The 24,758-nt window shown below is 39.3% G+C and overlaps 1 protein-coding gene across 1 annotated transcript; it reads left to right on the top strand.

Moving 5' to 3' along the window:
• The first annotated feature begins 605 nt into the window (after positions 1-605).
• LOC113539949 (tyrosine-protein kinase JAK1) lies at positions 606-23,242 on the top strand. Its single transcript, XM_026936091.3, has 24 exons — positions 606-807; positions 4,287-4,490; positions 5,435-5,558; positions 5,719-5,848; positions 5,982-6,145; positions 6,576-6,915; positions 9,413-9,586; positions 10,838-10,995; positions 11,086-11,200; positions 13,590-13,785; positions 15,177-15,277; positions 15,818-15,964; positions 16,051-16,138; positions 16,226-16,353; positions 16,552-16,687; positions 18,464-18,615; positions 18,737-18,887; positions 18,979-19,073; positions 19,233-19,425; positions 20,248-20,372; positions 20,494-20,666; positions 21,313-21,430; positions 21,817-21,927; positions 22,302-23,242. The coding sequence occupies exons 2-24, from the start codon at positions 4,310-4,312 to the stop codon at positions 22,425-22,427; spliced, it is 3,426 nt and encodes a 1,141-aa protein (XP_026791892.2). The 5' UTR covers positions 606-807; positions 4,287-4,309; the 3' UTR covers positions 22,428-23,242.
• Positions 23,243-24,758: the final 1,516 nt, after the last annotated feature.

The following is a 24,758-nucleotide window of genomic DNA, read 5'->3' as shown; positions in this document are numbered from 1 at the left end:
CGCTAATGCTAATTTCCTTTAAGCTGCATGAGCTGAGTGTGGTTCATAATCTGATGCAATAAAAAGCTATATTATTTTTAAGTGATTGATAATACTTATAAATTAATGACTTCATTACAGTAAAATATAGTGTGTTCACAGCACTTTATTTACTCTCAGCTGTGTGTGGGCTTAATTGTGAGGTGATTAATTATGAAGATTAATGGAAATAAATCTTTATAATAAAGCACAGAGATAAAAGACACAATTACATGCTTACAGTTTTTATCAATGCGTATTTGTATTGCTGATTTAGGCTAATGATTATTAAAGAAATATATAAAATACAATGCAAAGTAATGTAATTTTGTTAATTAGAGAGTAGACTAAGATTTAATTAAACAATTTCAGCCATATTTAGGTAAAGTGATGATAATATGGAGAGGGGAAAAAAGGCAATGGGTCATTCGGGAGTTGATAGAGTCGACTCTCACTGATGAGCCGAATCACATGATCCGACTCAGTGAATAGAGCCGGACTTCCCAGCCTGCGTCGCAACTATTCAGAAGAACCGGGGGGGGTGGCGCTGACGTCACAACACGGAAGTCCCAACCAGCCAATCGGGTTCGAGCTCGGATCGCGTCGTTTACGAGAAACTCCGCGACGATTTACTTGGAAGCTAGGGCTAGCTGTGTGTGATAATGGACGGTACAGACGTAAAAACGAGTCATATAAACACAGAAATTCATCATTAAACGGTGTTATTTTTATGTCTTTGTGAATAGAACGCTGTTCCGAGGCTCTGCTGATGAAAATAAATCGTCACTGGTAAGTTGGTCGCGATATTTTTCTTATCTGTGTCAGTGAGTCACGGTGGTTTTTGACAAGGCTGCGGCTCTGTCCCAAACCGCTCGCTACCGCAGTGACACTCACACTACGACTCCTCCCGTGGTAACTAAGTAACCCCAGGGTAGTGCACTAAGTAGATACACTCTTTAGTGCTGTTAGATACTGTTTGAGACGGAGCCCTGGATGTTGTTCCTGTAAGTCCTTATTACCTGTTTGTTACAAGCGAGTGGCCCAGTGTTGTTCAGTATGTCAGATAAAATCGATCATTTTAGTGTTGCATTCTGAAATCAAAACTGTGGTGTCATGACTTTTTAATCATTATAAACAGAAACTGGCCTAGAGTAGCAAAATATATCTTATACAAGTATTATTGCTATAATTATAATCATATGTATTATCCAGTGAAAGTGGATATATTTCTTAAATCTAATACAGTACCATAATTGTTTCTTTTTTTACAATAACAAAGTATTGTTTGTTAAATTGTTATTATTATTATTATTATTATTATTTATTGGTATTGTGTTATTTTATTAAAAGTCACTTCCATGGTTTATATTGAGGAGCTTGATGTTAATCCCTGTACATTTAATACATTACCATAATGTCAGGGATTAGCATTAGAAAATTACGCTATAAGATTAAAAAACAAACAAACAAACAAACAAAAAACACGGTACAAAAACACAGGAGTTTTGAAAATGTGCTACAACATTAGAAAACATGATATTAGGAAATATGTTACAGGATTAATAATTTCAGTACAACAGTAAAAAATATGCTACGAGATTAGAAAGTACGCTACAAAATTAGAAAATTAATGACAATATTAGAAAGTATTCCGTCAGATTAGAAAACACGCTATGAGATTACTGTACTGCTGTGCTGTTACGTGTTGCACCACTTGAATTAAATACACTGTACGAGATTAGAAAATACGTTACAAGATTAGAAAATGCGTTAAGAGATTCGAAAATACGTTACTAGATTAGAAAATGTGTTAAGAGGTTACAAAGTACATTCCGAGTCAAGAAAATGAGTTATGAGACTAGAAAATGCGTTACGAGTTTAGAAAATGCGTTACGAGATTAGAAAATGCGTTAAGAGGTGTAATGTGAGTTACAAGTCAAGAAAATGAGTTACGAGATTAGAAAATGCTTTAAGAGATTATAAAGTATGTTGTAAGTCAAGAAAATAAGTTACGAGTTTAGAAAATATGTTACGAGTTTAGAAAATACGTTACGAGTTTAGAAATACGTTATGAGTTTAGAAAATGCATTATGAGATTAGAAAGTACGTTATAAGTCAAGGATATACGTTACGAGTTTAGAAAATATGTTATGAGTTTAGAAAATATGTTACGAGTTTAGAAAATATGTTACGAGTTTAGAAATACGTTACGAGTTTAGAAATACGTTATGAGTTTAGAAAATGCGTTATGAGATTAGAAAATGCGTTAAGAGATTAGAAAATGCATTATAAGTCAAGAAAATACGTTGCGAGTTTAGAAAATGCGTTGAGAGATTAGAAAATGCGTTAACAGATTAGAAAGTACGTTACAAGTCAAGAAAATGAGTTATGAGACTAGAAAATACGTTATGAGGTTAGAAAATATGTTACAAGATCAGAAAATACTTTACGAGATTAGAAAATGCGTTACGAGATTAGAAAATGCGTTAAGAGATACACTGCCTGGCCAAAAAAAAGTCGCTGTTTGGGTTTAAATAAGCAAATACTTAAAAGCCTAGGATTGGATCATTACTGCAGTGATTAATATGTTTCAGCTGGCAACAATTCTTTTAACCTTAACTGATGCAGTGTGTAGCTTCTCATTTCTTAAACAACCATGGCAGATTACGGATCCCATGGTCGTGGAAAAGATGTTACTGAAGGGGAAAATTGTTGTCCCGCATCAAGGAAAGAAAACAACTAAGGAGATTGCTGAAATCACTGGAACTGGGTTATGAAATGTCCAGCGCATTATTAAAGCCTGGAAGGATAGTGGTGAGCCATCAACTTTGAAATGTTTGCTGAAGATTGATGAAATGTAGTCGGAAAAAAATCTTGAATGATCGTGATCGGAGATCTTTAAAACGCTTGGTGATGTCACATCGTAAATAAATCAACAGGAGAACTCACGGCTATGTTTAATAGTGAAAGTAAGAGCATTTCCACACGCACAGTGTGATGAGAACTTAGAGGATTTGGACTAAACAGCTATGTGGCCGCAAGAAAGCCATTTGTTAGTAAGGCTAATCGGAAAAAATGACTTCAATTTGCTAGGGAGCACAAAGACTAGACTGTGGAGCAATGGAAAAAGGTCATGCGGTCTGATAAAATCAGATTTACCCTATTCCAAAGCAGTGGGCATGTCAGGGTAAGAAGGGAAATGCATGAAGTGATTCACCCGTCATGCACAGTGCCTACTGTACAAGCCTCTGGAGGCAGTGTTATGATCTGGGGTTGCATCAGCTGGTCAGGTCGAGGCTCAGCCTCATTGTGCGGCAATAAAATGAAGTCAGCTGAGCACCTGAATGTACTGAATGACCAGGTTTTCCCGTCAATGGACTTCTTCTTCCCTGATGGCACAGGCATATTCCAGGATGAAAATGCTGATATTCATCAGGCTTAACTTGTGAAAGAGTTGTTCAGGGAGCATGAGGAATCATTTTCACAAATGACTTGGCCACCACAGTCCTGACTTTAACCCCATTGAAAGTCTTTGGGATGTGCTGGAGAAGACTTTACGGAGTGGTTAGACTCTCCTGTCCTCAATGCAAGATCTCAGCCAAAAATTAATGCAACTCTGGATGGAAATAAATGCTGTGAAGTTGCATAAGGTTGCTGAAACAATGCCAGGACGAATGCGTGCCGTAATCAAAGCTAAATGCAGTGCAACAAAATATTAGATTGTGCAATTTTTTTTTTGGCCAGGCAGTGTATGTTACAAGATCAGAAAATATTTTACGAGATTAGAAAATGCGTTACGAGAACAGAAAATGCGTTAAGAGATAGAAAGTAAGTTACGAGTCAAGAAAATGAGTTACAAGATTAGGAAATACGTTCCGAGATTAGGAAATGCGTTCCGAGATTAGAAAATTCGTTACGTTATGAGTCAAGAAAATGAGTTATGAAATTAGAAAATATTTACAAATATAGAAAATACGATACGAGATTAGAAAATATATTACGAGATTAGAAAATATGTTATGAGATTAGAAAACGTTACAAGATGAAATTAGAAAATGTTAGAAGATTAGAGAATGTGTTACAAGATGAGAAAACACTGTACAAGATTAGAAAACAGTCTAAGAGATTAAAAAATATGCTTATTTATAGAGTTGCCAGATTGAAACTGAGTAATTAAACTAGTCCAATCTAGTAAAGTAAAAAGCAGAGGATTAAGAAACAGATGTCATTGCGTATAAAAACGTCTGAATTGACTGCCATTTCTTCAGAGTGTGGTGTGAACATCGTAGAAATGGAAGTGGGCCGTCAGATCCTGGGGAAGTTGCAGAGGAGGAAGAAGTCGCAGCTGATGTCAGCTGTGATCCTGCCAGGACTGGAGGTGCACTTTTACCTGGCAGACACGCAACAGATCATCCACCTGAAAGGCTGTCACTCGGCCGAGCAGCTGTGCACCGAAGCCGCCAAGAAGCTGGGTGAGTTTCTGTTATCTGTGCTATACTGCGATTGGCTGGCGATGGATAATACTGCTGTGATTCGTCTCTGGGCCAGCATGGGCGGAGCTTAGTTCATTTTGATCATTCAGTCAGAAACCTGATCATGTGACCATTTACCTAATGTTACCTAGCTTGCGCTTGAACTTGGCTCCTGAGATTAATTCCACAAGTGAACTTAGTTATCTACTTAACATTCAATAGGTAACAAGCTAGAAAATATGCTACAGCATTGAAAACTATGCTAAAAGACTATAAAATATGCAATGAGTTTATAAAATATTCTACGACATGAGAAAATACACTACAAATACACTACAAATACATTACAAAACCCGTTATAAGATTTCAGATTACACTACAAGATTAGACAATATGGTACGAGATTAGAAATTACACTATGGCGTTAGAAATTACGTTACGATCTTAGAAAATATGCTGCTATATTTAAAAATACGCTATGAGGTTAAAAATATGCTTTGATGTCAGAAAAGGTTTACGATATTTTAAAATATGCTGTGAAATTATAAAATACGCTACGATGTTTGAAGACATGCTACGATGTTAAAAATATACTATGACAGAAAATACGCTAAAAGAAAACTGGTTAGCTTTGCGTTTGGTGTATGTCGGGTAATCAAAAGCGGTATTTTATTCTTGAAGTCGTAGAAATGAAAAAGCCGGTAGTGATGTCACGTGTTTGGGTTAAGCTCCGCCCCTGCAAAAGTCTACACGTCAATCACATCTTGGTGTGTGTGTATGTGTGTGTATATGTGTATATATGTGTGTATATATATATATATATATATATATATATATACACACACATGCACAGACACTGTACATATTTTCTATCTATGTATGTATGTATATATATATATATATATATATATATATTATATTTTATTTGATATCTTTTTTTTCAGGTCTTTCTCCATTATGCAGCAGTCTGTTTGCTCTGTACAATGAAACAAACAGGACATGGTTTCCTCCAAATCATGTGTTCATCGTAGACGAGACTACAAGACTCAGGCTGCACTATCGCATGAGGTGTGTGTGTGTGTGTGTGTGTGTGTGTGTAATGTGGATACGTTAATGTTGGATGCAACTGTGAGTGTGTTTACATAAACACTGTTAATCCATTAATAATCAGATTTCAGTACTGAATGAAAATTTGATGTTATATAAATATGTCTCTGTGTCGTTGCAGGTTTTATTTCACTAACTGGCACGGGACCAGGAAGAAACCTCTAGCTGTCGTGCGACACAGTCTCAAACAGACAGGAAACCAGGGGACGGCTCTTCTGGACTCACCGTCACTGACCTACCTATACGCACAGGTACGCACAGGTGTATTATTGTTATTATTGTGTTATTAGTCATACAAAACAAGAAACATTTGGAGTGGGTTGTGTTTGTGTTTTACTCTGTATGGGATTTAATTAAAAGCTAATTGAAGTTTGTGTTTTTCAGAGTCAATATGATTTCCAGAGCGGCTCAGCAGCACTTCGCAGCTTTCAGAGCGAGGAAGATGCCCAGCATATGGAGAATGAGTGTTTGGGAATGGCAGTGATGGCTATTTCCCATGATGCCATGGGCAAAAACCTGCCTGCACGGGAACTGGCTAAGAAATTCAAGTAAGACCTTTATTAAGTTTGTGTTTAGACACTGCAGGAAGAAATTTTAAAGAAAAAAAAAAAAAGAAATTTGGAAAACTCCAGGGTAAAAAATAATACAATCTGAAAATGCAAAATGGTGAATTATTACTTTATTTGTATTAATAATTAGCTTGTAGTATTGTTGGATATTGTTTTAATAATTAGTTTATTTTGGTAGCTTTGAAAAAAAAACTGTAAAATAATAATAATAATAATAGTAATAATAACAAAAACCACTTTATTTTATTTTTGTAATGTCGGATCTTTTAATAATAGGACATTACTCCACAAATCTGTGCTACAAGAAATAAAATTAAAATATAAAAAATTAAAAATTAAAATCTTACAGTGAATATTGGACAGGAAAAGCCAGTCACGTGACCCCGTCTCATCCTGTCCCGTCCTCTAGGTACAAGAACTACATCCCGGTCAGTCTGAACCGCTCCATCTCTCAGAGGAACTTGCTGACGCGCCTGCGCATCTCCAACGTCTTCAAGGCGTTTCTCGAGGAGTTCAACGACAACACGGTGCTGAAGAACAGCGTCAGCAATCACGACTTGAAGGTCAAGTACATTTCCACTCTCGAGACTCTGACCAGACACTTTGGCTGTGAGGTGTACGAACCCTTGTCCGTCAGTATCCACGAGAATGACGAGGTTCCCTGCAGTTCTGCGAGAGAGGACGGAGCTCAGCGTCGCGTGCTCATTTCCGGAACCCGCGGCATTGAGTGGCAGAGCGTGTCTCCTGAGGTAAGACTTTTGTTTTCACTTATAAAACATATTATATTATCTAATATTTTCTTAAATATACAGCTTACTAAAATAGCAGCAAAAGAAGCGAAACCATATTTACGTGTTTATTTAAAGTAGAAATTTACCATCGTATGACTCAATTTCACCTTGAAACGTTGGGAGGCGGAGACTAGATACCAAATTGTGCTGGTTTTGGATATTTTCTATGTTAACCTGGTAATCTGTCGTAACAAGTAAATTTCAACAATGTCACGTAAATGCTAACAATGTAACACACAGAAGTCGTTACAATGTAAATGGCAACGATGTAACATGTAAGTGGTAACTGTGTAACGCACATAAATGTTAACACTGTAAAACACATACATGGCATCAGTGTAACACGTAAGTCATCACAATGTAACACACGTAAATGGCAACAATGTAACAAGTAAATTTCAACAATGTCACGTAAATGCTAACAATGTAACACACAGAAGTCGTTACAATGTAAATGGCAACGATGTAACATGTAAGTGGTAACTGTGTAACGCACATAAATGTTAACACTGTAAAACACATACATGGCATCAGTGTAACACGTAAGTCATCACAATGTAACACGTACATGGCAGCAGTGTAACACAAATAGAAACAATGTAACACGTATATGACAACAACGTAATGTGTAAGAAACAACAATGTAACACGCGTAAATGTTGACGATGTAACACAATTGTGCTGCATTCACCTTAACTTGAACTGCATTCGAGCTGAATGTTCATGATGTGTTTAATTTCTTAAAACAGTGAACGGTGTGGTCAGTGTTACAGATTTAACCAGCGAACGTGTCTGCATGTTTAGTGTTTTATTTACGCTCAACAGTGTGGGCAGCTATGTTAATATGTGTGGACCGTGTTACATGTGTAGCAGACGCTCCGTTGTCCATGGGTGGCTCGTTTGAATGTAACCATGGCAGCAAGTGTAGTCTGAACCTGTGTTCATGTTTCTGTTGGTTTTTCTTGCTCTGTAAAAACTACAGACGATTTACCCGGAAAATGATGATTTATAGGATCGGTTCCCGGCAGCGAGCACTGAGCGTTTCATCACCAGGAGTCGTGCTTGTGGTTTCATCATTCCGGGCCTTCTTTTGTCATGACTAGTTCTTGTAGTTCTTGTTCTTGCTTTGTTTTTCTTAACTGTACTTTGTGCCATTTCTGTATTGTCTTGTTAAGTTTTGTTTTCATTCACATGTTTGTAGAAGCCAAACTGTAGTTCCTTGTCTGGTTCCTGTTAAATGTGGTCTCTTTATCTTGTCTTGGTTATGTTCTCTAGTTCCTACAGTTTGTTTACTTCCTCTTTTTCATTTTTTTTCTTTTGTTTTGTATTTCCCTTGACTTAGCACATGTCGTGTTTTCGGATGTAGAAAAACAGCTCAGTGGATAAAGTTCTTTATCTGTTTCTGGAAAGTTATGAGATCAAACCCCGTGATTTCCATACAGCCACAGCAGGGCCTTCAGGCGAGATCCCTAACGTCTCTGTGCTCTGTGCCTCACACGCAGGACACTTCGTATCAAATGACAGCCGAATGAATGTAGTGTATAAACTTAAACGAGAGACATGACCGGACTGGTCAGTTCTGCTGGATTCCATGTGACTCTGGTTCCTCTGTGATCAGACGTCATGAAATGTAATCTTGACTGCTGCCTGAAGGGGAATTTGAATAGTTCCATATTTGTCTGTTGTATGAGAACCCACAACTCTTTATTTCCTCATAGGGAAATCTGCCATCACTCACACACACCCTGTGCTACCTCTCCTTCTAGAATAATAATAATAATATAAAACAGGCACTGATTAAATACGATAGAATTTGAAGGTGCTTTTTTAGTAGTACTACAAAACTGCTGAACTATTTTCCATCCAATCACACCTTGGAGAAGTATTTTAGATTCTGCTGCATGCCATAGCCGCATGTGTGTTTTTATTAAAATTGCTGTTTGTTTTTTTTTTTTTTTGTTTCAAATAAAACTAACCGTAACCAAAAGAACTAAAATAAGACTATAACTATTACCTATTTTTTTCAAAGGGCTAAAGCTAAATTCAAATTAGCTGCTAAAATTTCAAAACACTTTCACTGCCTACCTTTCACTGCTAATTTTTTTTTAAGAAAGACATTTTACACTTTTTTTCATTTATAGTTACATTTACTGTTGTGGAATGTCTAGTTCCAGTTCTCACGTTATAGCAGATGTAAACAGTCTCTCTTTATTCTCTTGTCACGTCACCGAGAAACCACAAAGTGTAAACTCCTCTGTCCTCTGATGGTTACAGGTGCACTCCGAAGTCTGAATGTTTACATGACTCTTAGACTGGCGCTCCTTGCCAACGCCCTCTGTTCACTATTACACTTCACACTGTATTGTGTTTATAGGTTTTGGTCGAAGTCCATAAGCATTGGCGTTGTTCCTATAATGTTCTCTGCTTGTTTTTGTTTGTTTTTTTTTAAAAAAAGACCTGCCCAAATCTACAGAGGAAGAAATCAAAGAGGAACAAAAGTCAACAGGGTCAGCTCAGCGATGTCAGAAAAGAAGACAACTGGACGACGTTCTCGGATTTCCACGAGATCACGCACATCGTCATCAAGGAGACGCTGGTCACGGTTTACAGACAAGACGACAGGAGGATGGTACGTGTGTTTCAAATTCATGGTCCTCCTAAGGGTACACTTTAAACTTTTAAAAACATTCACACATTTAAAAAATGCAGTAACTTGACTAATGATATCATTTTTGGTATTTTTATCATATCATTTATATCTTAGTTTCAACACCACGACACAAATGGGGTTGGGGTTTGAACCCTAGAGCTGGACTTTTCCTTCTGATGTTTCCCGAGATTGTTATTTGTCCCAGAACTTTTGCACCTATGCGTTTATGGACAAGAAAAAAAGATTTAATACAAAACTCACTTTTTTTTTTTTTTGGAGCTACAAGACCTGAATAAAAGGAGTCCATATTTAAAAAACAAGACAGGAAACCAGGAAGTAGAGTTCTGGGTCATAATTAGGTATTGGGTATCAGTCCTGTTTACTCCTACTTGTGAAAAATGCCAGATGACGTAAGCTTGGTGTACACTACTGCCTGATATGAGACAGAGAGAGAGAGTGAGCACTTCAGTGCAGCGAGCGCTGAGACAAAAAAAAAAGTGCAAAAACCACAGTTGAGCCAATCAGCATATGAATCTGGAATGACTGACAGCTGTGCAGGTGTTTTGAACTCCCCGATATTAACTGACACCCAGGAAGCCCCGCCTCCTCCATCTTTGTCAATCTCTTGTTGTATTGTCTTGATTATCTCACTTGAAAGAAACTGTGCATCCTTGCTTTCTGATGCAGTAAATGGAGAACATTTCGAGTTCATTAACGTGAAATAATTCTAGCCGTGCTTGTTTGACTTGGATCATATTAGACAAGTACGTAGTTCACTGTATTTATTTATTTATTAGGGATGGCGGCAAAATATTTCGGCTGAAAAAAAAAAACCTTTTTGACCATATTTTTGCTGATATTTTTGGTTAAATGTTTTGGACAGAAGGAATAAAAAAACAGGGAAAAAAACCTGATTACATGGACATACACTGAAGCGTCTAAGTGCATCGTGGTAGAATCTGGCATGGTGTATATAAGGGTTTTACAGTAATGGTAACTACCAGGCGCTTGAGATGGCGCTCATCTGTTGTAGTTAAGATGTAGATGACTAGAAACATTTACTTGCGCGCATTCTTATTAATTCCTGTACGCAACATGTTTTTCCTAAAATACGAAGAATGAAAATGTGCATGTAAACTTTTCTAGTGTCTACGTCAAGTGATGTGTGATTGGATGGTACCAAAAATGTGCTGTGCTATATAAAGTGTTATATGTATTTTCACGTAACAGGAAGTGCGCTTCGCTGGCCGTGAGGAGGCCCTGGCCTTCACCAGCCTGATAGACGGCTACTTCAGGCTCACTGTGGACGCACATCACTTCCTGTGCACTGAGGTCGCTCCCGTCTCCGTAGAAACCAACCTACGTGAGGGATGTCACGGACCAATCAGGTAAAAAGCCACAATGTTTTTCATTTTAATGAAAATTTCGCAATGCACACATGACGACGTGACTGTACGTGACATGTTTGTCTCCTGCAGCACCGAGTACGCTGTTCATAAGCTCAAACAGGAAGGTTACGAGGAGGGCATGTACATCCTGCGCTGGAGCTGTGCTCATTACGACCACGTCCTGCTCACCGTCATCTGCAATGAGGTTAAACGTGGTTTCGGATTTAAGCGATTAGATGATTAGTGATTTTGTTAGCCTTAAAGAATTGGTTACTTTAAGATTAACAAATCAACTAAAACCATACTCCAGAATTAAAACCTTCATTTATTTTATACGTGTTATAAAATGTCTATTTAGATTTTGCAGCACTTAACTATAAAATTATTTTTAAATAAGCTCAATTAGCTGCACAAACAATTAAATATTAATATTAATTTATCTTCATCTCAATTACTATAGATAATTTAGCATTCCAAAGTACTACTACTACTAATTTCGTATTTGGCATTTTATAAAAGTTATATAAAAGTGTAATAACAGGTTTATTGATTATAACGCTGGGTGAAGGTGAAAGTTTTGGCACCTTTCTGTTTTAATAATGTTATATGTAAAGAACTTTAGCAATTATTTTGCTTTAGCAATCATTTCACTTTAGCAATATTATTATCTATACCATTCATAACATTTTTATTTGCTGTTCCCTGGACTTTTACAGGTACTTTACTTTTATGTTAGTTTATAATTATAATTTTGTTCTATTTTATTTCACACATTTTTATTATGTATTTTAATATTTTTTGTTATTATTTTCTTCTTTCTGTCAGTATTATTATTTGCTGCATTTTTATTATTTGCTTGATTTTACCATTTTATTTTTCACTGTCTTGTTTGTTAGTATTGTTCTACTTCACACTATGAAAGGTGCTATATAACTTAAAAAAAGTTAATTATAAATTATATATAGTCAGGTCCATAAGTATTTGGACAGTGACACAATTTTTATAATTTTGCCTCTGTAAACCACCACAATGGATTTGAAATGAAGCAATCAAGATTTTCAGCTTTAATTCAAGAGATTTAACAAAAAAATATTGCATTAACCATTTAGGAAGTACAGCAATTTTTTTTTACAGAGTCCCTCCATTTTCACAGACTCAAAAGTAATTGGACAATTGAATGATAAGCAGTTTCATGGCGAGGTGTGGCCTGTTTCCTCGTTATTTCTTGACAAATTAAGGAGAGAAAAGGTCTATTCCAAGCATTGAATTTGCATTTGGTATCTGTTCATGGGAACTCTCAATATGTCGTCCAAAGAGGTGTCGATGCAACTGAAGGAGGTCATCATTAGGCTTAAAAAACAAAACAGATCTATCAGAGAAACTTTAGCAGAAACTTTAGGAGTGGCCAAATCAATCATTTGGTACATTCTTAAAAAGAAAGAATGCACAGGTGAGCTCAGCAACACCAAAAGGCCTGGAAGGCCACGGAAGACAACTAAAGTAGATGATTGCAAAATTCTTTCCTTGATGCAGAAAAACACCTTCACAACATCTAGCCAAGTCAAGACCATTCTGGAGGAGGTAGACATACCATTGTCAAAGTCTAACATCAAGAGACACTCAAGAACAGAAAGGCCAAAATAGACTGCTAGAAAACATCTAAAAAAGCCTGCCCAGTTCTCGAACAAGATTCTTTGGACAGATGAAACCAGGATTAACTTGTACTAGAACTATAGGAAGAGAAGAGTATGGAGAAGGAAAGCATACCACATCATCTGTCCAACATGTGGAGGAAGTGTTATGGCATGGGCGTGTATGGCTGCCAATGGAACTGGGTCACTGGTGTTTATTGATGATGTGACTGCTGATAGAACTAGCAGGACGAATTTTGAAGTGTATAGAGCTATAGTTTCTGCTCAGATTCACTCAAATGCTGCAAGACTGACAGCACTTCATAGTACAGATGGATAATGACCCAAAACATAGCACAAAAGCAACCCAAGAGCTTCTTAAGGCAAAGAAATGGAATGTTCTTAAATGGCTGAGTCACTCACCTGACCTCAGCCCAATTGAGCTGCTTTTCACTTACTCAATACAAGACTGAAGGCAGAAAGACCCACAAACAAGCAGCAACTGAAGGTGGCTGCAGTAAAGGCCTGGGAAATCATCTCAAGGGAGGAAACTTTGGTAATTTGGTGATGTCCATGAGTTCCAGACTTCAGGCAGTCATTGACTGCAAAGTATTGGCATCCAAGTATTAAAATAATCCTAATATTTATTATTGTTCGTTTGCCCAATTACTTTTGAGCCTGTGAAAATGGAGGGTGTATGTGAAAAATGGCTATAATTCCTAAACGGTTAATAGAATATTTTTGTGAAACCCCTTGAATTAAAGCTGAAAGTCTACATTTCAATCACATCTTGATTGCTTCAGTTCAATTCCATTGTGGTGATGTACAGATTATTTAGAAATGGATATCCCATTGATCCTAACAGATCAAAACAGATAACTGTTAAATAACAGTTATTAAGAGTAACTGTGTTATTTAAAAACCATCTGATCTTATTTTGTCTTCATGGGCTTCTCTTTCCAGAGAGATGTCTCAGGTGAGATCATCAAGACCTTCAAGAATTTTCAGATCGAGAGGACTGAGGGTGGATTTCGTCTCTGTGGGACGGACGTGGAGAAACCCACACTGAGGGAACTGACCGACCGGCTGTGTGGTCAGTGTCTGAGTACGGACAACACCACTCTGAAGCTGGCACGAGGTTGTCCTCCTCAGCCTCGAGGTAGAACACTTACCTTATTAATCACCTCATAACACCTTATATGGGAAAATGTGTGTGTCTCGTTGAGGGAGGTGTGGGCTGTGTGTGTCTCACTGAAGGAGGTGTGGCCTGAGTGTGTCTCACTGAAGGAGGTGTGGCCTGAGTGTGTCTCACTGAAGGAGGTGTGGCCTGAGTGTGTCTCACTGAAGGAGGTGTGGCCTGTGTGTGTCTCAGTGAAGGAGGTGTGGCCTGTGTGTGTCTTAGTGAAGGAGGTGTGGCCTGTGTGTGTTTCAGTGAAGGAGGTGTGGCCTGTGTGTGTTTTAGTGAAGGAGGTGTGATGTGTGTGTTTTAGTGAAGGAGGTGTGGCCTGTGTGCGTTTTATTGTTGGAGGTGTGGCCTGTGTGTGTGTCAGGGAAAGAGGAATGGCCTAGAGAAGGAGGTGTGGCCTGTGTGTGTGTCAGGGAAAGAGGAGTGGCCTAGAGAAGGAGCTGTGGCCTGTGTGTGTTTTAGTGAAGGAGGTGTGGCCTGTGTGTGTCTCAGGGAAAGAGGATTGGCCTAGTGAAGGAGGTGTGGCCTGTGTGTGACTTAGTGAAGGAGGTGTGGCCTGTGTGTGTCTCAGGGAAAGAGGAATGGCCTAGTGAAGGAGGTGTGGCCTGTGTGTGACTTAGTGAAGGAGGTGTGGCCTATGTGTGTGTCTCAGGGAAAGAGGAATGGCCTAGTGAAGGAGGTGTGGCCTGTGTGTGTTTTAGTGAAGGAGGTGTGGCCTGTGTGTGTCTCAGGGAAAGAGGAGTGGCCTGTGTGTGTCTCAGGGAAAGAGGAATGGCCTAGTGAAGGAGGTGTGATGTGTGTTTTAGTGAAGGAGGTGTGGCCTGTGTGTGTCTCAGGGAAAGAGGAATGGCCTAGTGAAGGAGGTGTGACGTGTGTTTTAGTGAAGGAGGTGTGGCCTGTGTGTGTCTCAGGGAAAGAGGAGTGGCCTAGAGAAGGAGGTGTGGACTGTGCGTGTCTTAGTGAAGGAGGTGTGGCCTGTGTGTGTCTCAGGGATAGAGGAGTGGCCTGTGTGTGTCTCAGTGAAAGATGAATGGCCTAGAGAAGGAGGTGTGGCCTGTGTGTGACTTAGTGAAGGAGGTGTGGCCTGTGTGTCTCTCAGTGAAGGAGGTGTGGCCTGTGTGTGTGTCTTAGTGAAGGATGCATGGCCTAGTGAAGGAGGTGTGGCCTGTCTGTTTTAGTGAAGGAGGTGTGGCCTAGTCAAGGAGGTGTGGCCTGTATGTTTTAGTGAAAGAAGTGTGGTCTATGAGTGTCTATTAAATTAACACTAACAAAAAATATATTTTATAACTCCTTTTTGTCTGTTTTGCTAATTTATTTTGTTGCTGGTTTGATCTCATGTTTCTCTGCGCTGTTTTGCTTTCCAGAGCTGTCTAATCTCCTGATGGTGACGAGGTCGGACTCCATCACTCCACCCTCCGTGAGCCACCTTGTCTTAAACCCCATCAAGAAAGAGAACATCGTACAGGTTAGAATCTGCCCACTGTTTCTTTATTAACCCTGACACTGAGCTCTGTCTCAGGCATCTGATCTGTAATTAGATTTCATAATGTTCGTCTGAGTCACTGTGAGCTGAAACACTGGGCTTTCCGCTGCAGTGGCGCTGATCAGATTTAACGGTTTAGTAACAGCGCTGCTCTTTTCAGTCACCTGTATGCAATGAATCACTGAGTCATTGAATTACTGGATCACTGAATATTAGGGCTCTGAGTCAACCTCCAAAGAACTGGGGAAATCAGTTACATTTGGATCAGAAAATGACTTTTGTTTCTAGAAATTTATGAAAGTAAATCAACATTAACCATTAACCACAAAACTAGAAATTTATGAAAGTAAATCAACATTAACCATTAACCACAAAACTATCTAACAATCAACATCACAGAGACAGGTTGGGTCTTGTTACAGCTCAATGTGAATGAAGAACAAACAGGATGTCTCTCTCTCTCTCTCTCTCTCGCTCTCTCTCTGTGTGTGTCTCTGTCTCTCTCTTCTCTCTGCTCCACAGGACAAGCACTTGGGGAAAGGAACTCGTACAAACATATACTCGGGCACGCTGAGGCCGAAGAGCGATGAGGACAGTCTGATCAGCTTCAGCACTGAGGATGTCCCTGTGGTCCTGAAGGTGATCGGAACAGGACTTAAGGACGTTGCAGTAAGTGTGTGTGTCAAAAATACACTTTATCTGTGTAATCTTGCTAGCTAACTAGCGTAATGCTGTGACTCGGTTTCTGTCCGCAGGCCTTTTTGGAAACTGTGAGTCAGATGCGTGAGATCTCACACAAACACATGACACATCTGTATGGCATCTGCATGTACAGCATGGACAGTAAGTGTCTCGGCACGCAGGCTAACATAAGTCTCGTGGATTTGAGAAATTGTCCATTAACGAATTAACGCTGTTTGTCTTTGTCAGTCATCATGGTGGAGGAGTTTGTGAAGCACGGACCTCTGGATCTGTTCATGCGCGCTCATCACGCTGAGCTCACGCCGTCCTGGAAGTTTCAGGTTGCCGAGCAGCTCGCTAGCGTCCTCAGCTATCTGGTGAGTCAGAACACACTGTGTTATACATTTATCATACTACAGCATTATGGCAATATTCGAATTAGCATCACGTATTAATGTACAAAGGATATTAATGATTGAAGTTGTTCACGTTGTAAGCTCCCAAATTTATTGAAGTGGTCGATTCTTCTGCGTATTTTTAATATTGTGTACGAATGATTCTGTGATCTCTTTCAGGAGGATAAGAAGCTCGTCCATGGCTACGTGTGCACAAAGAACATCCTGTTAGTGAAAGATGGTCTGGATGGACAACAAGCTCCATTCATAAAGCTCAGCAAGCCGGGAGTCCCGATCACTACGCTCAACCGAGAAGGTAACGAAAAGCCGACCTTAAACATGCTAATACTACACAAACATCACCCTCTGGTGGGAACACATTACATACAGTGCAGAAAAAATAATGATTACCATGCATGGATTGGGACATGCCCACAGTGGACTGATGATGGTAGTGAATACTGTGTATGGATTGGGACACGCCCACAGTGGACTGATGATGGTAGTGAATACTGTGTATGGATTGGGACACGCCCACAGTGGACTGATGATGGTAGTCATTAGGGTGTTGTTGGTTTGGGACATGCCCACAGTGGAATGATGATGGTAGTGAATACTGTGTATGGATTAGAACACCCCCCAGTGGACTGATGAGCATAGTGATTAGGGTGTTGTTGGTTCGGGACATGCCCACAGTGGAATGATGATGGTAGTGAATACTGTGTATGGATTAGAACACCCCCCAGTGGACTGATGAGCATAGTGATTAGGGTGTTGGTGGTTTGGGACATGCCCACAGTGGACTGATGAGCATAGTGATTAGGGTGTTGGTGGTTTGGGACATGCCCACAGTGGACTGATGAGCATAGTGATTAGGGTGTTGGTGGTTTGGGACATGCCCACAGTGGACTGATGAGCATAGCGATTAGGGTGTTGTTGGTTTGGGACATGCCCACAGTGGAATGATGATGGTAGTGAATACTGTGTATGGATTGGGACAGGCCCACAGTGGAATGATGATGGTAGTGAATACTGTGTATGGATTGGGACAGGCCCACAGTGGACTGATGAGCATAGCGATTAGGGTGTTGTTGGTTTGGGACATGCCCACAGTGATGATGGTAGTGATGATGGTAGTGAATACTGTGTATGGATTGGGACAGGCCCACAGTGGACTGATGATGGTAGTCATTAGGGTCTTAGTGATTAGGGTATTGTTGTTTGGGACATGCCCACAGTGGACTGATGATGGTAGTGAATACTGTGTATGGATTAGAACACCCCCCAGTGGACTGATGAGCATAGTGATTAGGGTGTTGGTGGTTTGGGACATGCCCACAGTGGACTGATGAGCATAGTGATTAGGGTGTTGGTGGTTTGGGACATGCCCACAGTGGACTGATGAGCATAGTGATTAGGGTATTGGTGGTTTGGGACATGCCCACAGTAGACTGATGAGCATATTGATTAGGGTATTGGTGGTTTGGGACATGCCCACAGTGGACTGATGAGCATAGCGATTAGGGTGTTGTTGGTTTGGGACATGCCCACAGTGGAATGATGATGGTAGTGAATACTGTGTATGGATTGGGACAGGCCCACAGTGGAATGATGATGGTAGTGAATACTGTGTATGGATTGGGACAGGCCCACAGTGGACTGATGAGCATAGCGATTAGGGTGTTGTTGGTTTGGGACATGCCCACAGTGATGATGGTAGTGATGATGGTAGTGAATACTGTGTATGGATTGGGACAGGCCCACAGTGGACTGATGATGGTAGTCATTAGGGTCTTAGTGATTAGGGTATTGTTGTTTGGGACATGCCCACAGTGGACTGATGATGGTAGTGAATACTGTGTATGGATTAGAACACCCCCCAGTGGACTGATGAGCATAGTGATTAGGGTATTGGTGATTTGGGACATGCCCACAGTGGACTGATGATGATAGTGAATACTGTGTGTGGATTGGGACACGCCCACAGTGGACTGCTGGTGTGATGTATGTAGTGAATAAGGCTTCTACGTGACTGTTTCTATTTATATCTTTTATGAGTAAGCAATGTAATAATTGCTGTGTGTTGTGACAGAGTGTATCGACAGGATCCCATGGATCGCTCCGGAGTGTGTGAAGAACCCTAAAGCACAGACCGTGGCTGCGGATAAGTGGGGCTTCGGGACGACGCTGTGGGAGATCTGCTACAACGGAGAAGTGCCGCTCAGGGACAAGAAACGTGCCGAGGTGCTTCAGTCTCACTGCTAACAACAGTTCTGAGCTTATTTCCTTTTTATTAACGGGTATTTAAACGTATTTAAATCCTCATCTGACTCTTCATTGTGCGTGTGTGTGTCTCTGTGAGCAGAAGGAGTGGTTCTATGAAGCCAAGGGCACACTGGTGATTCCCAACTGCAGTGAACTGGCCGAGCTCATCACCCAGTGCATGAACTATGACCCCAAGAAGAGACCGTTCTTCAGAGCCATAGTGCGAGAACTGGACCGTATCAAGGAGCAGAGTGAGTGAAGATTATTTCACAAATCCTTTACACTGGCAGCTGCATTGTGTCATAGACACGGACTCATCACGCCTTTTTTGTTTCTCCTTAGACCCGGCGATGGTGTCAGGTGGTGTTCCTGTGCAGGAGATCGACCCCACGCTGTTTGAGAGCAGATTCCTCAAGACAATACGGGACCTGGGAGAGGTACAGCTGCTGAACGTTGCACACACATTCAATCATTAAGGGTTCTTAGCCTCTTAAAAGAACTTTAGGCCCGTTCCTTTCACTGAGCAACACTTTGTAGTGTGTGTGTGTGTAAGAGGCGGGTACGAGGTGTGTAAGAGTGCTGCTGTGCTGCTGCAGGGTCACTTTGGGAAGGTGGAGCTGTGTCAGTACGACCCACACGGAGACCGCAACGGTCAGATGGTGGCTGTCAAGTCGCTGAAGTCTGAAAGTGATGGACCTGAGAGCAGCAACCTGAGGAGAGAAATCAGCACCATGAGAGAGCTTTACCACACCAACATCGTCAAGTACAAAGGCATCTGTACTGAGGAAGGTGAGCCAACACACACACACACACACACACACACACACACACACACACACACACACTCCCCCAAACTCAAGGTACATATCTACAGAAATACATACACCACACACCAGCACACTGTATTGATTTACGGAATGAATGAAAAAAAGATAATAAATAAATTAATATATAAATAAATAAATTTCAGTTTGCACTATTAATAATAATATAATTTTATGGTTTAATATAATATAACTTCATTTCATTTCTAATCCATTAATAACATTAATAACATTATTTATTATGACTTGGTGTCATTGTATTGTGTTAATAATAATAATAGTAATAATAATAATAATAGTAATAATTATTATTAACACAATTCAGTGACACCAAATCATAATATTACAATAATAAAAAAATAATAAATATAATAATAATAGTTATTATTATTATTATTGTTATTATTATTATTATTATTATTATTATTAACACAATTCAATGACACCAAATCATATTACAATAAAAAAAAAATATAAATATAAAATAATAATAGTTATTATTATTATTATTATTATTATTATTAATAAAATATTATGCATTTTTTTGTTGTTGAAAAGTAACATTACATTTATTTTCTAATTAGTGATTATTTAATTGTTTTTTTTTTATTAATTTTTTGATTACTTGGTCATTTTTCAAACTCAACAATGTTTTACAAAGAACTTTCTTTCTTTCTTTTAATTCCCCTAACCAAGGATGAAAACAGAATAAGCATTGGATTAGAAAGTAAAAGTAAAAATTTTAATGCTAAATCTGTTAATGTAAGTGTGTGTGTGTGTGTGTCAGGTGGGAGAACGATTAAACTGATCATGGAGTATCTGCCTGCTGGGAGTCTGAAGGACTATCTGCCCCGACACAAAGCTCAGACAAGCCAACAGCGCCTGCTGCTCTACGCCATCCAGATCTGTCAGGTACTGAAATCGTCATCATCATCATCATCATCATCATCAGAGGATCAGTATAGTAACTTACCAGTATAGTATCAGCTTACCCCTGTGTGTGTGTGTGTGTGTGTGTGTGTGTGTTGTATAGGGAATGGACTACCTGGGCTCTCAGAACTACATCCACAGAGACCTGGCGGCTCGTAACGTGCTGGTGGAGAGCGAGACACTGGTCAAGATCGGAGACTTCGGTCTGACGAAGAGCATCAAAGACAATGAGGAGTACTACACGGTCAGGGAGGAGCAGGACAGTCCGGTGTACTGGTGAGCACTCAAATACTCCCACAACGCTTTTCACGTCCCCGTGAAATGTCTTGAGATCTATGATTCGATTCCATATGTTGATGTGTTTCCTTCTGAAACAGGAAGTCAGAGTAACGTCGTGCTGAAGTGCTCGACTGACTCACACAACAGCTAACAGCGTTCGAGATACGCTACACCCAAATCTAAACAAACCTGATAGTAGTTGGTGAGCTAGCTAAATACAACGAGCAGAGTTTTTAACGAGAGCATTGTACTGACTCGTACTGATGGAGAGGCGTGAAGAACAGTGTATAAAGACGGTACTGTGTTCTCACTCTCGCATTGAACAGCCCCAAGTTGTTAAAATGCTTTTCCGAGACGTTCCTGTCACATAACCAGCACCTTGAACATGTTTAGTGATAATTCAGTTAATTCAGTTTTTCATTTAATAGATTTTCTCTGCAGTGGCCTTGTTCTAAACATTAAATATTAAATGTAATGTACATCTATTCTTTTTTTGGTCTTTTATCTCTGTTTTGTTCTCTGTTCTGTATTTTTTGTTATATTTCTTTGTGTGTGTTGGTGTATGTAAATGGTCTGTGTTTCTGATTTAACAATTATGAAGCCAAAGACAATTCCAAAACTGGTTATCTATCTGTTTATCTAGGTACGCACCTGAGTGTCTGATCCACCGAAAGTTTTACAAAGCCTCAGACGTCTGGTCTTTCGGAGTCACACTGTACGAACTCATGACCTACTGTGACCGCAAGATGAGTCCTCCTGAGGTAACATATCACGAAGCTATGATATTCATGTCGTTCTCAAGTTAGTTCTTGTTCTCCCTTACATTATAGCATATTTTCTTTCTCTGTCTTTAAGTTAATAAGACAAAAATAATGCAGCTTGTTATATTACCAAGAAACTGCAAGGCATAAACTCCTCTGTCCAGAAGATGGCGGGAAACTTAAAGTTCCAGCTTTATCTGACAGTTACAAAGCGCTGACACTGGAGACTCTATAGATTTCTTTGATAAATGTTAACTAAATGACAGAAAACTGCACCATATCAACGGTTCCATCCAGGTTTTTATTTATTTATTTGGTTTTTTCGCGGTAGCACCAAACTGCCTTTGTGGAAATTTTGGTCTCACATTTTGTTTCTTCTCACTAAGATGTTCCTGAACACGATTGGCCGATCGCACGGTCAGATGACAATGGCGAGACTGGTGAAGGCTCTGGAAGGTGGCTGGAGGCTGTCCTGTCCTACATCTTGCCCAGATGTGGTAAGCAACATTCTCCTCTTCTATGTTCTCCACATTCTCATGTTCTCCTTCTCCACATTATCATGTTCTCCTTCTCTACATTATCCTTCACCACACTCTCATGTTCTCCTTCTCAACATTCTCAATCTCCAGATTCTCATTTTCTCCTCCTTCACATTCTCCTTCCCTATGTTCCCCTTCTCCACATTCTCTTTCTCCACATTCTCACATTCTCCTTCCCTAAGTTCCCCTTCTCGACATTCTCACATTCTCCTTCCCTAAGTTCCCCTTCTCCACATTCTCCTTCCCTACTTTCCCCGTCTCCACATTCTCACACTCCTTCTCCATGTATTTCCTCTCCATGTACTCACATTCTCCTTGTCCACGTTCTGCAGGTGTACACACAGATGCGGAGGTGCTGGGTTCACGCTCCAGAGGACCGTGTGGACTTCAAAGGCCTGATCGAGGTGTTCGAGCGTCTCTTGTCGAGCGAAGAACTCAGTTTAGTGCACAGCTGTTAAATCGCTCACTTTTTAATACTTTTACTGTCATGCATATCGTGTCTTATCTTTTTTTAAGGCCTGAACTCATCCAAAATTATTCATTGGCAATAGAGCAGGTTGTATTATTACATCTGAAGACCTCTGAGCACTTAAACAGTCAGAATCTGGTCAAATTAAAAATAATTAGAAGAATAATTATCCTTGGGGTGATATACTTTTACATTAGATGTTACATGTTCATATATCCATATAAAAGTCCACAATAATACCCTAAAAGTGTTCTTATTCTGCAGGATTTTAAGCAAACTCACTCATTAGGGATGTCTTTTCAGACATTACAGCTGTAATCAGTGATCTTTGAGTTAGGACATCTCCTCAGAGGAGAAACTTTGACCTCCATAGCGCTCCAGAATATAAACAAAAGAAACAAGATGTGGACCACCGACAATTAACCAATCAGGACAAAGAAAGCCCCACAGCTTGCATTAGCATTTGGACAGTACACGTGCATGTTTAAGGGGCATGGCTTTGGAGAGGACACTGAGATCCTTTTGATTTATGAAACAGCCCGGCTAAAATCGTTGATTGTGCCTTTAAGGCAGTTTATTTAAAGTATGTCACGACAGAATCAGACTGAGTTACTAAGATTTATTTGATTTACTTTAAACAGTAAAATGCTCTGGTGTGTAAATCATTATTCTGTACAAAGACAGTGGAGGAAAATTGTTCTGTGTACGAAATAATGAATGTATGTAACTGATTTAAAGTCGATTTAGCCCAGTGTCACTAGTTTTACAAGAACCATACTACATTCTATACAGCTACATTCTTACTTTTAAAAAACAAACAAACAAAAAAGTAACAATTTTTCTAAATAAAGCATGGTCTGCAATTTGCCAGTTTATTGGTTACGAATTGCCAGTTTATTGGTTTATCTATTACTTGCCTGTGTATTTAGCATATAGTGGTTGCGTGTGCATATAGTGGGACGTGATTTATAAATTATTGTTTGCATTAATAACATCATGTGCTAAGTCAGGGAAGGAAGCAATATTTAAACAGGATTTTTGTGTGCGCTAATTGTTCTCGATAGCTGTGAGTTCAGGTCTCAAAGAGACATCTGTAAGAGTGAAACTAAACCTACATTGAAATTACATGTCAAGTATAATGCTGGTTAAAGGCAGTGAGTCAGAAAGCTGTTCAAAATTAAATATGAATGTAAAATAAGAGTGCAGATATTAGCATGTGTGTTTATAAGGTAAATTAAAATGCTTTCGATGTCGGAGGTGTAAGTGTGAAACAAAATTGTTCGAAGTTAAGTTTTGAGAAATTGGTTATTTTTGAGAATGCTGAGACATAATTTGGAGAAATGATTTTTAAAAATGGTCATAGTTGTATTTTACACACAATCTCTGTTCCTTACTTTCATGTCAGGTGATAAATTAATCTATTCGCCTTGACTCCACACACTATTTTAAACTTTTAGGTGAAAACTACCCCAAATTACAAAAACAGATTGTGTGAAAGACGCAGTTCTCCATAGGAGTTTTTTTCTGTATTGTTTTTACTTGATCTTAACATTTAATAAATCAGGTGAAAAAAATCTGTGGTGCTGCATTATGCGAAACAGTGGCATGATATTATAAGACAGCTGCTGTCGCATACTTAGATTTGAGTTTGGGATAAACACCATGACCTATAAAATCTGCTTCTTCCCATTCCTCCTGTGCCAGTTGATGTATAATCGATTACTGGCACATCCCGGCTTTACACTTAACATTTGTCACGCTCCCTGGTATGGAAGCTTGATTCTACCTCATATGAGAAAATATTATGCAGAAAATGATCTTGCAGTTGCGAGGTAATATCATGCCCTTGCGACTTTTTTTTTAAATCTAGTACTTGTGTTATTTTTTTTCTACTTGTTAATATCACACACACGTGACTTAGTGCTTCCGTTTCCAATAATCAAACCACAACAACACAAGCGTACGCAGCAGTGCGTAAGCAAGGGATATAAATAGTTTAGTTATGGGTTAAGGATACTCTAATAAGCGAAAGCAAAATGTCACACTAATTAACAATTGTGAGATAAAAAGTTGCAAATGTGAGAGATTAACCTTCAGGATAAAAAGTCACAGTTGCGAGATAATCTGTGTAATATTTTCCCATGTGTGGCAGAATCAGGCTTCCATTGCCACCACACCACTGCCACTATACCATTGCCATTTTGCCTTTAAGTATATTTTTTTATGTTTTACATAGATCTATTAAATTATGCGTCATGTTAACTTCTGCAGTTTGCACAGAATCGTCAAATAGCAGGTATAGGGTTCTGGACATTATCAA

The sequence above is a fragment of the Pangasianodon hypophthalmus genome, chromosome 4 (genome assembly GCF_027358585.1).
Source record: "Pangasianodon hypophthalmus isolate fPanHyp1 chromosome 4, fPanHyp1.pri, whole genome shotgun sequence".
Classification (NCBI taxonomy): Eukaryota; Metazoa; Chordata; class Actinopteri; order Siluriformes; family Pangasiidae; genus Pangasianodon; species Pangasianodon hypophthalmus.
Note: the sequence above shows the minus strand (reverse complement) of the source record. Positions and strands in the feature narration are given on the sequence as shown.

Coding starts and splice junctions, on each gene's coding strand:
- LOC113539949 (XM_026936091.3), top strand. CDS start 4,310: ATGGAAGTGGGCCGTCAGATCCTGGGGAAGTTGCAGAGGAGGAAGAAG. Junction 16,354..16,551: donor CTAGCGTCCTCAGCTATCTG/GTGAGTCAGAAC, acceptor GATCTCTTTCAG/GAGGATAAGAAGCTCGTCCA. Junction 19,074..19,232: donor CAATACGGGACCTGGGAGAG/GTACAGCTGCTG, acceptor GTGCTGCTGCAG/GGTCACTTTGGGAAGGTGGA.